The sequence below is a fragment of the Rhinatrema bivittatum genome, chromosome 7 (genome assembly GCF_901001135.1).
Source record: "Rhinatrema bivittatum chromosome 7, aRhiBiv1.1, whole genome shotgun sequence".
NCBI classification, from domain to species: Eukaryota; Metazoa; Chordata; class Amphibia; order Gymnophiona; family Rhinatrematidae; genus Rhinatrema; species Rhinatrema bivittatum.
The window spans coordinates 9,571,482-9,584,923 of NC_042621.1; the positions used below are offsets into that span (position 1 = coordinate 9,571,482).

Here is a 13,442-nt window from a genome sequence, read left to right on the forward strand (position 1 = left end):
CTCCCGCTTAATAAACTATATCAAAAGTTTAAGAAGTGCTGTTTGAAGCTGCATACTACTCCAACAGTTAAGGACTATAAAAATTCAGTTTTAATTACAGGGGAACATTTTGATAGCAGTTTTTTATTTTGTTAAATTGTTTTTATGATGATTTTATGTATCTTTTGACTTAGTCTGTAATATGATATCTATGTATGTTTTGTTGTAAACTAACTAGGCCAATGCTAGGCGGGTTATAAATAAATTTAACCATAACCAACTAGGCCCCATCATCCAAATAGTTTTGCTATAGGCTCAAAATTGGAAAGATCTTTTTTTTTTTTTTAAAGCAAGAACTTACTAGATCTACCCAATGTAATAACACTGTTTAAGTAAAACAAAATGTGTTGATCTAAACAACACAAGTGCAAATATTGCTCATTCTCCCTCTGGAGCAATTTTTGCTCTGGATAAAAGTTTGTATATCCCCTCCCTACTGTCAGTTCGTCTGGCTAGTGACATGGGGCCTTGTCCTACATAAACGATGATAAAATATTTAGTGATAGGGTGCTGGGGTGATGGGGGGGGTGGGGGTGGATGGGAAGAAGGTCGGGCTTCTGCTGTTGCTTACTCCTTAGAGTCATGCGGATTCGGTTTTGGCACAGCGTCTGTTAAGCGCAGCTCAAACACGGCGCATCTTAAAGGGGCATCCTTGTAGTGAAGGATCAGATCGTAGATGCTGTCGAAGGTGAGATTGTCAGTCAAGTAGTACTTCATCATCTCTCCATCCATGTAGGAGCGGATATGGCAGTGCTGGACCCGGCTCGATCTCCTGAGAGAGAGGGGAAAACATGAATACTTTTCACAGTAACCATGTGTTTTTTGTTTGGTTTTTTTTTACATTTTTATATAGACCTTTCCCCTTGCTCACAGAACAATTCTACATAGAGCCACTGGTTGCTCTAGAACAGTGATGTTCATAACCTGGTCTCTGCTCTAGTAACTATGGCCTGATTTCCTAAGGCTTTTCTCCCACTCTGTCTATGGGAAAAATGTTGAGTAAACATTTGTTATTGGATAAAAGATGCCTTTTGCTTTCACTAGAGTACAGGGGCTATGTAAAATTCCTTCCTGTTTGCAATGATAGCGGACTCCTTGGTATAATATTTTGTTAGCAATCTTAAGCTCAATCCAGAGCAAAAACGTTGAAGAGCAAACAGAATATGGAGGGTCCAGTCGCCAAGGACATACTGGTGTTACCTGCTCTGCAGCGCGTCACCTAGTCACAGAATAAGCTTGACTATTTCCAACTGTTCTCCTCTCTTTTGGTGAGAGAGTGCCAAAGCAACCAAATATGCTTATTTCAGCTACAATCCCCAGTAAGCAGGGGTATTTACTGGCAGTTAATGTCTTGCCTGGGAAAGCTGAGGGCCCAGAGGCAGGACTGGACAGGGCATGAAAATGGTCTGTTCCGATAGCATGACTGCTAGGATAAAATGATCTTGAAACATATCTGAAGGCAAAAAATATTCCTTAAGGTCTCAAGTCTGAACACACACACCACAGTAAAAAAAAAAAAACACAAAACCACACAGGCATAGATTTATGCAAAAAGAACTGTGGAACTTTTGCCCAGTTCTTAAATTTTGGCACTTCCTTGCAAAAGTCCTGCCGTGCTTGCTGAAAATATTACAGGGTTGGTTTGTTTAGAGTTGTTTTTTTTTGCTTGCATGCTATTATGTCAGACTTTATTTTTTTCATTCCCTTCCTGTAACTGCAGGAAGTTAAAGCCTTGGGCAAGAGATGAGCCATTTCAAAACTGTCCAAAACAAGTGTCTCCTTTGAAGCAGAAGCCTACCCTGAAATGTGCATGTTTTTAGGGGTGAAGGGGATCTGTAGTTTCACAATATTGGTGGGGGAGAGAGAAAAACACACATTCCTAGCAGCAGTGAAGCAAGACTGGTCCATTCCCCCCCCCCCCCAGTCAAAGTGAAGCACCTGTGCCTTCGTCAGGACACTGTCACTGGGTTCTGCCACCTCTGCTCGTCTTAACCCCGATTACAGTCTCACCACGGGGGGCTCAACAAAGAATTCCTTTCACAGGAATGAGGAACAATGTATCTACGCAAACGACTTTGGTTTGGGTAATTTGCATAGCTCCAGTAAGACCACGGAAAGAAAGAAATCAAAGGCTTCATCCAATAGGTTAATTATGTTTCCCCAGAGGCAAAGCATGCAAACATCTGGACCAAAAAGGTCGGCAGTTTTACATATCTCTAAGCCAGAAAGCTTTACCGAGGACCTAAGCAAGACAGCTGGTCTCGATTTTATAGGGATACGTTTAGCTTCCGTGCAGCACACAGCAGCTGGATGAACGTACGCTGTGGTGAGAGATGTGACTGTCATCACCAGGGTGATAACCTAAAGGCACAGAATCTTACCAGAACTTTCTCATCCTCTCTAATGTCTTCTGTGCCATCACCTTGATATAAACCAGGGAGGATAACTTTAAAAGACCCTCGCATGCCCATATATGCTTCTATATGGTCACGCACACATGTGCCCCCAGGATTTTATAACCTGCACGTTTCTTAAAACATGCACATATAAAAGATAGGCTCGAACAGATTTTCAAGTTAGCTGGATAAGTTCTGACCTATCTGGCTAAGTAGCAGTTTTGCCGCTATTTAGCCGGATAAGTCTTAAAAGTGTTTATCCCCAGGCAAGACATTAACTGCCAGTAAAGTTATTCAGTGAGATAAGTAATGCTTTTAAGGCTTATCCGGCTAAGTAAGGGCAAAACTGGTACTTAGCTGGATAAGTTGAACTTTATCTGGCTAAGTGGCACTCGATCATTTCTACTCACTTTAAAAATACACGTGGGGAGATTCCGACTTACATACCTTTACCACCCTGCCCCCCCAAAGTTGGCTTTTATGCATGCAAGTTGTCCGATCTACCAGTTTTACCAGTTCATCTTCCAGTTTGCCCAGTCAATTTGCAGGTCATTGAGACCCTTCTGGCTCTTCAGTCAGCTCCCCCAGTTCTCCCAGGCTCCCCACCCAGTCAGTATTTCATATTAAAAACATTTACTATCATGCAAGATAAAGAGCAGGTCTAGATACATGCAAGCAAGCTGCCAAATCTACATGCACAAACTTCTTATAAAATAGCATCTTACAGGTATGAATGTTGGTCCCGCCCCAGAAGGCCCCCTTTTCTGCACAACTTAGTCCCGAACCCTTACATGTGTGTGTATATATTTAAGCTTTATAAAATAGCATCTAGTTGGGCACATGCTTATTACACACATCTATGCTAATTTTTCTGCACGCAACCTTTTGAAAATTCACCTTATACCAAAGATTTACTGTTGTGCAAAACTGTTTCACAATTATTCGTGAAGATATCCTGATACTTTTAATGTGGAAAAAAAAAACAATTGGAGATACGGAGGAGGAATGAATGGAGAAATTACTTATCTACCGTAATAATTTCGTATTCCTTAGTGTAAACAGATGGACTCAGCACCGATGGGTTTATGCTCTCCTGCCAGCAGATGGAGACAGAGTCAGATTTCAAAACTGACGTCACCCTACATACACCCCCTGCAGTGACCTCAGCCCTTCAGTATTCTCTTCATAAGCCCCTGTGGACATACTATCGAAATAACTTGATTTAAAATAGAAACAGATAACCATTAGAATATAGAATATAGCAAACAAGGACAACAGAAAACCTTGGTACACCCCAAAACTAAAATCCATAAAACAGGATCTCAGAAAAAAAGAACAACATTGGCGCAAAAACCCAACATATGCCAACATCATGGCATTCAAAACCACGATGCACCATTACAGAATATCCATCCTCCAAGCAAAAAGAGACTTTTACTCACAAAAAATCCACCACTTCATTTTCGACCCGAGAGCGCTTTTTTCCTTGGTCTCATCCCTCACTAAACCCCCATCGACATCCATACCAGACGATAAAGCAGCAAGCAAAGCAGAAGAACTGGCAACCTACTTCAAAAACAAGATCCCAAACCTACTAACGCAATCCAATAATAAGAATAATATTAATTATACTACGCCAATAATTCCTCGAGCTGCTGTCCCATCACAAAAGGCTAGCCTTAGGGAATTCGAACCGACCTCATCCTTAGAGGTCAAAAATATCCTAAAAAAGCTCAAACCTTCTTCACACCCTCAGGATACCATACCCACCAATCTCCTCATCTCTTGTGCTGAAACCATTTCCAAACCCATCGCACAAATCATCAATTGCTCCTTCTCTCAAGGGCTTGTACCTGACCCACTAAAAATGGCAATCATAAAACCACTAATAAAAAAACCTAATCTTTCTCCAGAAAACCCGGCTAATTTTCGTCCAATAGCTAATCTACCGTTCATCGCAAAAATCTTGGAACGAGTTGCAAATAAACAACTAACAGAATACCTAAACGACCACAACATTCTTTCCCCATCGCAGTTCGGCTTCTGCCAATCTCGAAGCACTGAAACTCTACTAATCTCACTAACGGACTCTATTTTACTGAATCTTGAAAACAGACATCCTTGTCTCCTCATCCTCCTAGATCTAACAGCAGCATTTGACACGGTCAATCATAACACATTAATAGATCGTCTGTCAGACATAGGTATTAGAGATGAGGCCCTCAACTGGTTCAAATCGTTCCTACAGAACAGACAGTATAAGGTCAAGGTCAACAAGGAAGAATCTCAACCAGTCACCTGCAACTTAGGAGTCCCACAAGGATCGTCACTCTCTCCAACATTATTCAATATTTACCTCCTACCACTCTGCCAGCTCCTCATCAACCTAAATCTCATCCACTACTTATACGCAGACGATGTTCAGATACTGATTCCAATTACGGAATCTCTCCAAAAAACTCTGGACTTCTGGAACTCTTGCCAACAAGCCATCAACAACTTACTTACTAGCCTCAACCTGATCCTTAATCAAAACAAAACAGAATATCTCCTCATCTCCCAAAACGGAACCAACACACTTCCAAGTACCATCATGTCTACTCAATTAACAATGACCCCACAAGTCAGAAATCTAGGAATTATACTGGACAATCAAATGAATTACAGATCACTCATAAATAACATCGTAAAGGATGGATTCTTCAAATTACAAGTCCTAAAAAGACTGAGACCTCTCCTACATTTTAAAGACTTCCGATTAGTTCTACAAGCAATCATTCTCACGAAAATAGACTACTGCAACTCACTTCTACTGGGTCTCCCTGCAAACGCCATAAAACCGCTACAGATGCTGCAAAACGCTGCATCGAGGATCTTAACCAAGTCCAACAAAAGAGACCACATCTCACCCATCTTAAAATGCCTACACTGGCTTCCCGTCAAATTCAGAATACTTTTCAAAGTGCTCTCAGTAACCCACAAGGCACTACACAACCTGGCACCACTCGAGCTCAAATTCCCTCTCCAACTCCACACCTCTACCAGACCAGTGAGACAAGCCTACAAAAACAACCTTCAAATCCCACCGATGAAGTCAGCATTAAGCAAAAGAGCTTTCTCCACAGCAGGTCCTAAAATCTGGAACACTCTCCCGTCAGATCTCAGATCAGTGCAATGCTCCACTACATTTAAAAAACGACTCAAGACTTGGTTATTCAACCAAGCTTTCCCTTAACATCAACTTGCGGAATATCCCTGCCAATGATCCCCTCCGTGGGAACACGCTAGAGAACTATATAGACCTTCTCTAGAAATCACATATTCTTTGGCAGTCTAATTATCTAATAACATTATAATACCACCTGTTTAGCTAGACTACATTAGGCACCATACCTTTTAATTATGTTATTAACCCCATATATCTTAATCCAAGTTAATTCGACCTGTTCATTGTAAGACATTTACTTGTCATTGTTATTGTTGAGAATGTAAACCGAATTGATCAATAATTCTGTTATTGGAAAGTCGGTATAGAAAAATGCTAAATAAATAAAATAAAATAAATAGATGCCCTAATCTAGGGACCGGATGATGATTTACCCATAATCTCTTGGAATTGATATCCACTCCATGGGTGAATCCTTGGCACCGTTCTTGGGCAGCCATGGGCGAGATGCTGAGTCCATCAGTCTACACGAAGCAAAATGAAATTATCAGGTAAGTCATTTCTCCATTTCCTAGTCTGTAGCCAGATGGACTCAGGACCAATGGGATATAAAAAAGCTACTCCCAATCAGGGCAGGAGGCTGTCCGCGGTCTGGTTAACACTGCCCTTGCAAAGGTTGAATCCGGGCAATAGAACATGGAGAAGGTGTGCAAGCAGGACCACATTGCTGCTCAGCAGATATCGACGGGACACAGCAGTCTAGCTTCCACGCATAAGACTGCCTGAGCCCTGGTGGAATGAGCTTTAACCTGAGAAGGTAGTGGCTTTCCTGCCTCCACATAGGCTCCCGTGACCACCTCCTTAATCCAGTGAGCTATGGTAGCATATGAAGCTGGTTCGCCCCACTTCCTTCCACCGTGAAGGACAAACAAGCGGTCCATCTTTCGGACCAGTTCTGAAACTTCCAGATACTGTTGTGTGTGCCGGCCGCAGCAGGCCCGCAGCCAGGCCCTCTTACCCTCTTGTGTCTGTACCAGCATCTGGCTCCACTTCCCTTGCGGCTGAAGATCGCCGTCTTTGACCTCAGGCTATCCAGGTGGCTCCTGACCCCACGGCAGACACTTGTGCTCCGCGGAGGGCCTCCCTGCATGGTCCGCAGAGAGATGCCGCCGTCCCGCACCATGCTCCTCCCTAGGGACGCGCGCATCTCCTTTCCTTTTAAAGGGGCCATGGCAGGAAACCAACCTATGGTGCCGGATGATGACGTCACTGGACTCTGGTATATAAGGCTGGGCCCAGCCTCAGTTAGTTGCCTTTGCAACAGGTCTCCACGCTAGACGTGTACTTCGTTGCCTCCTCTGTTGATTCCTTCGTGTTCCTGTTCCTTCCGTGTTCCTGATCCTGGTTTCGTTACTTCTTCTTGTTCCTGTGCCATGTGTTTACTCCACTTGATTTATGGACTGACTCCTGGACCCGACTTCTGCTTTACCCGACCACGTTATTGATCTTCTCCTGGACCCGACCTCTGCTTTGCCCGACCATGCTACTGATCATCTTCTGGACCTGACCTTTGCCTTGCCATTACTTCTCGCTTGCCGCCTGCCCTGACTTCAGCCTGTTCTATGATGCCTCTACAATTTCCACTCTGGACTTGGCCTTTCAGGCTTCGGCCTGTTCTTACCCGGGCACCCCCTGTCTGACTTTCATTCATATTGGCGCCAGGGTCGCCGAGACTCCGCCTCATTCAGTACAGACTCTCCATTACTACCGTTGCTGGCCCCTGGCTGACCTCCTCCTCATCTACCAGAAGACCTTGGACGGAGAACCACCTAACTCCAGCCGGCCCCGGCACCCAAGGGCTCAAATTGCGGGGAACGAGGACTGGTATTGGCGAAGCTCCAACCGGCCTCCGTCAGTCAGCCAGCTCAGTCTACCGACGGTGGGGAACCATAGGGCCTCCCATATGGGTAGCGTCAACCCCACCTTGGCCCAAGGGTCCATCTCCTGCACAACAGATATCATACCAAAAGTCTACTGACATTCAAATGATGGAAGCGGCAGTATTCTTCCATGTCCTTGTCCTTATATAGGGATGGTAATGAAATGGACTGATTGAAATGAAACTCCGAGACTACCTTGAGCAAGAATGATGGAACGCTACGAAGCTGTAATGCTTCTGGAGTCATTCAGAGGAACAGTTCCCGACAAGACAATGCCTGTAGTTCAGAGATGCAATGTGCCAAGCATATAGCCACCAGGAACACTGTTTTCAAGGTTAATAATCGCAGCAGCCAAAAGGAAGGCCCTGCCAAAAATTCTAAACTAGATTAAGATTCCACAAGGGAACCGGCCACCATAGGGGATGGCTGGAGGTGCTTCACCCCTTTCAGAAAACAAGCCGTGTCCGGATGAGCCAACAGGCGGGTTCCGTTCACCTTACCTCTGAAACAGGAGAGAGCCGGTTCTTGGACCTTCAAGGAGTTAAGAGTCAAACCTTTATTCAAGCCGTCCTGCAAAAACTCCAGAATTAGTGGGATTTTGACTGCCCAAAGGGGGACACCATGTTCCTCCCACCAGGCCTCAAATACTCTCCAGACCCGCACATACGCTAGGGATGTAGAGAACTTCTGCACGTGGAGTAAGGTGGCAATTACTGCCGCCGAATACCCACGCTTCATCAAGCGCACCCATTCAAGGGCCAGACCATAAGACAGAATCGAGTCGGATCCTCGTGAAGGACCGATCCCTGCTGTAGCAGGTCCCTGTGCGGTAGGAGGCACAAGGGGGTCTCCACCAGGAGTCTCTACATGTCTGCATACCACGGACACCTGAGCCAATCTGGAGCTACTAGTAGGAATAATCGCCTGTGGTGCTTGATTCTGAGAATGACCCTGCCCAGCAGGGGCCATGGAGGGAAGGCGTATAGCAACTCTTCTTTCGGCCAGGTCTGAATGAGAGCATCGATACCCAGGAACATATCTCTTCTGCGACTGAAGAATCAGGGAACCTTCACATTGTGAGATGTGGCAAGCAGGTCGATGGTCAGGAGACCCCAGCAATCTATTATCAGCTGAAAGGCTTTGGCCAACAATGCTCACTCTACCTGCTTAGAAAGTCTGCTCTTACGTTGTCTGTTCCTGCGATATGGGAGGCTGAGACCATCTGTAGATGTATTTCCACCCATTCCATAAGGAGGTCTATCTCCTGTGACACTTGCTGACTATTGGTTCCACCCTGGCAGATGATGTAGGCTACTGTCGTTGCGTTGTCTGACATTACATGGCCACTCAACCCTGGAGTCTGTGGCTGAATTGTAGACACACCAATCTGACTGCCCAGGCTTCCAGCCAGTTGATGTTCCAAAAGGCCTCTTCCTCGGTCCAACATCCCTGGGCCATAAGTTCCTGACAGTGAGCTCCCCAGCCCCAGAGGCTCGCATCTGTTGTGAGGACCAGCCAGTTTGGAGAGGACAGGAGTACCCCCCAGCTCAGATGAGCTTCCTGTATCCACCACTGGAACCGAGAGCATACCCCCATCGGTAAGTGGAGGCAAATCAAATAGTCTTGAGACTGTGGGTTCCAACGTGACAGTAGTGAGAATTGAAGTGGTCGCATGTGTGCCTTCGACCATGGCACTACCTCCAGGGTTGCTGCCATCAAACCAAGAACTTGGCGATAATTCCACACCATTTGGTGTATCGTGCTCATCAACTGACGCACTTGAGACATCAACTTCCTTATCCGTGTGAACATAAGAACATAAGAAAATGCCATACTGGGTCAGACCAAGGGTCCATCAAGCCCAGAATCCTGTTTCCAACAGTGGCCAATCCAGGCCATAAGAACCTGGCAAGTACCCAAAAACTAAGTCTATTCCATGTTACCATTGCTAATGGCAGTGGCTATTCTCAAGGAAGACCTTGTCTTGCTTGGTGTCAAACTGGACTCCCAGATATTCCAAGGACTGGGAGGGCTTGAGACTGATTTTGTCCAGGTTTATAACACAACCAAGTTCCTGAAGCAAGTAGGTCACCCCATTGGTGACCCAGAGACTCTCCTCCATGGACGTGGCCTGGATCAACTAGTTGTTGAAGTAAGGGTGCACCAGGATTCCCTCTTTTCTCAATGCTGCCGCTACAACCACCATAATCTTGGAAAATGTTCTGAGGGCGGTCACTAGGCCAAAGGGCTGAGCCTGGAACTGATAATGGCGACCCAGTACCGCAAAGTGTAGGAAACTGTGTTCTTAATAGATTGGAATATGTTGGTAGGCCTCGGATAGCTTCAGGGAGGTTAAGAACTCTCCCAATTGTATGACCATTATCACGGAGTGTAGGGTTTCCATGCAGAAATGATTCACTCATAGATGAAGCTCTTGAGGTCCAGGATGGGGCAAAAGGAACCTTCCTTCTTGGGTACGATGAAATAGATGGAATAGTGCCCCATATTTTTCCTGGGGTGCAGGTTTTGGGATTATAGCCCTCATCCTCAGGAGCCTTAAAAGCATAGTCTCCACTGGCTGCTTCTTGTGCTGGGAGTGACAAGGAGACATCATGAATATGTCCCGAGAAGTGCTGTGAAATTCCAGCGCATATCCTTCTCATATGACCTCCAGTATCCATTTGTTCAAAGTGATCTCGACCCACCTCTAGTAGAAGAGGGACAATTGACCTCATTCCAAGGAAGGGTCAGCAAATTTTTATTGAGGGGTTCAGAATGAACCTGAACCTGAGCCTGCTCCTCTCTTGGGCTGTGGACTACAAAAGGACTGAGACCTCCCAAAGGGTCAAGACCTCTGAAATGTCGAAAGCGTTGTGAGCCCCTGGGTCGACCCTTCATGGGCGAAGGGCATTGTAACTGCTTTCTCTTATCTTATGGTAGTCGGGGAACTGGAGATTCACCCCATTTACTGACCAGCTTTTCCAATTCACTTCCAAAAAGAAGTGAACCTTAAAAGGGCATCTTTCTAAGATTTGCCTTGGAGGTTGCATCTGTTGACCATTTCCACAGCCATAGCAGTCTTCTGGCCGCCACCACTAACACCACTTCTCTGGCCGAAGTACGAACTAGAGCTGAGCCTATGTCAGCTAAAAAGGCAGTGGCAGGTTCCATAACCACTCTAGAATTCACCCCGAATCATCCACCTCCGAAAAGAGGAGTAAGCACGAACGAGCTACCAAGGCACAACAAAAAGCAATCTGTAAAGGTTATTGCTACCACATCAAAGGCCTGTTTAAGGATGGACTCCACTAGTCTATCATGCTCATCCTTTAAAGCCGCTCTTCCCTCCACTGAGATAGTTGTTCACGTAGAGTCGGTACGGACCAGTGTGCCCACTTTAGGGAAACGCAAAAGCTCTCTCACTGTTGGATCCAGTGGGTATAGAGCTTCTAATGCTTGTCCACCTTTAAAACTTGCTTTTGAGGCATCCCATTCAAGGTCAATCAACTCCTGGATGACTTCCAGTACTGAAAAGTAGCAAGAGGCTTTCCATAGGGAATTCAGAATGGGGTGGTTCTTTGGTTCCATCATAGTGTCCACCGCAGGAACTCCCAGCATCTTCAGGGTCTGGATAGCCAGGGCCGGCAATTTGTCTCTATGGAAAAACCGTAACATGGTCTGATATGGTTCTAAACCAGGGGGAATTTCCCTATCTTCCAAGGAATCTGCATCCTCCTCTTCGTCTGTGCCATCCGGGTCCCTGCTAGGAATAACCTTGGTGAGGCAAGGCATGCCTCGAGGTCTGCCAATAGGACTGGGAGAGAAAGGGCTTACCGGCTGAGGTTCCATCTGGACAGGGGCAAGTGAGGTAGCACACTGCACCTGTAAGAAGGCCCTGGAAACATTCCACCCAAGGGACGGCAGCCGGGTCCATGCCTAGCTCAGGGGTACTGGAGAAAGTGTTACTGAATTTCCCTCTCCAATGGATGACCCAGTCCTGGGGGTACTCAGAACCAGGGTACTTCCAGTTAAGGCTGTGGCTAGCCCATCCTCTGAATGGGAAGAGCAGAGCTTAGCAAAGACCACAGAGGCCAACTCTCCCTGGGCTTCCTCACTGTGCTGATATAAGTTGGAATCCAGGTCAGACTGTGAAGCCCCAATATGACAAGCAGTACAAAGAGAAAGGTGCTTATGTTTCTTGGCAGCTGGAGCCATTAGCAGCGGTAACTGTCTGTTCTGTCAGCTCGCGCTTAAAAGTTTAATGCGCACAGATTTCGGGCACCTAGGCAGGACACGGCGAGGCGTACACACAGCCCATGTGCCTGGCTTTACCTGTATTCTGTGCTTAGTAGGTGGTGCGCGTATGTACGCGCGCGATCGTATGTGCACTGTGATTACCAACTTTCCTTGGAGGGCAATACGGCACGCACAGATGCACGCAAGATGGCACTGCTACGGCCTACCACGCAATGTGCCAACCAAGCCTAAAGTGGGATCTTGTTCACCAGGGAGCGCCCAACCCGCTCGAAAGCCCATTTCCCCTTACCCCGATGGGAACGGGAACAACGTCAGTATGGCGCATCGAGCTAGGAGACCAGAGGAAGTCTTACCCAAACCCCTCCAAAATGTCTGAATCAGGAGGTAAATCTTTTTTTTTTTTTTTTTTTTTTAATTTACGTGGGCTCAGCACTTACCAGCTGAGTATAGAGACAGTCTCCAGCTGCAGGGGTAGAGGGCTTTAGCCATCACCACCGTGCTTGGCGTCCTGCACCCGCTGCCTTTCAACTGCATTAGCAGCAAAGTCCATGCTGGGAACCAGCTACAGGACCAAGGCACACCTCTGAGGGATCTCAGAAATCACCTCAGGAAGTCTCATCTGGGGGAGGGACCTTTAGGTATCACCGCAGGAGAGCAGGGCTCAATCTTTTCTCCAATTTAAATGTAGAATTTCTCCTTCCAAAAAGTACAGCAATCCCCATAGGGAGAGGTTCGTCCACCATCTGCTGGAGACAGAGAAATACTGAAAGGCTGAGATCACTGCAGGGGTGTATCTAAGGTGCTCAGCTTTGAAACCTGACTCCACCTCCATCTGCTGGCAGGGGATCATATAATCCATTGGTCCTGAGTCCATATGGCTACACACTAGGAAAACATATTTTGCACTGGAGCAGAATACTTGGATAAATTCCCCCCCCCCCCCCCTGCAGTTATAGTCTCTCTTACTACCACACATCCCTTGAAGCAAAGATTTTTTTTGGTAATGAAAATGGCTTCAATAAAAAAGGCAGAGTACCAGAAAGACAGGGTGTAATCGTTGGGGAAGGATTCACTTTCCCGCACTAAGAATGTTCCGTCCTTCCCGCCCATCTCTGCACAGTACTCCTGCAGCAGCCGCTCCGCCGTGGTGCGCCCCTCCCTCATCTTCCCATGAAACCACTTCTCCTGGAGGTGCAGCTCCGTAACCTTCAGTTCCTGCATCATAACCAGAAGCACTTCAGTTTAATTCCACTTACGAGACACACCGGCATCCTGGTCAGACCTGGGAAAATGTGATATGCCAGCCCCTGCTGGCAGGGGCTGGCAAAACGGGAGGATGAAAGTTTCTGACACTGGTTTACATCCCGGGTCATCAGTTCCTGTTGAGCTAATGCTGATTTTATGCCTCGGTTTCCATGTCTATGCAAGAAAAGAAGTAATAACGAGGAGGTAGGAATGGAGGGGAAGAGGGAGCCACTGCCATTATTTCTGTTAAAGGGCCATACACAGATTTCTGAAATTTTCAGATGCACCTGAGCTTACAGCTAGGGGCACTGTCCAGTCATTAAGCATCAGACTATGGAGAGTTCACTGCGCCAGTGATGTCACAACCCAGATTTCCCTGGCGTTCAGTAGGGGTGCAGC

General features: G+C 46.3%; 1 protein-coding gene across 1 annotated transcript in view; it reads right to left on the reverse strand.

The window, feature by feature from the left end:
• PLCG2 (phospholipase C gamma 2) overlaps window positions 1-13,442 on the reverse strand; it is a 218,670-nt gene that overhangs the window by 63,048 nt on the left and 142,180 nt on the right. The window contains exons 17-18 of the mRNA XM_029608130.1: window positions 12,835-13,013; window positions 611-811 (exon numbers count right to left, since the gene is read on the reverse strand). Of these exons, the coding sequence (XP_029463990.1) occupies window positions 611-811; window positions 12,835-13,013 (380 nt within the window). The remainder of the gene's footprint in view (window positions 1-610; window positions 812-12,834; window positions 13,014-13,442) is intronic.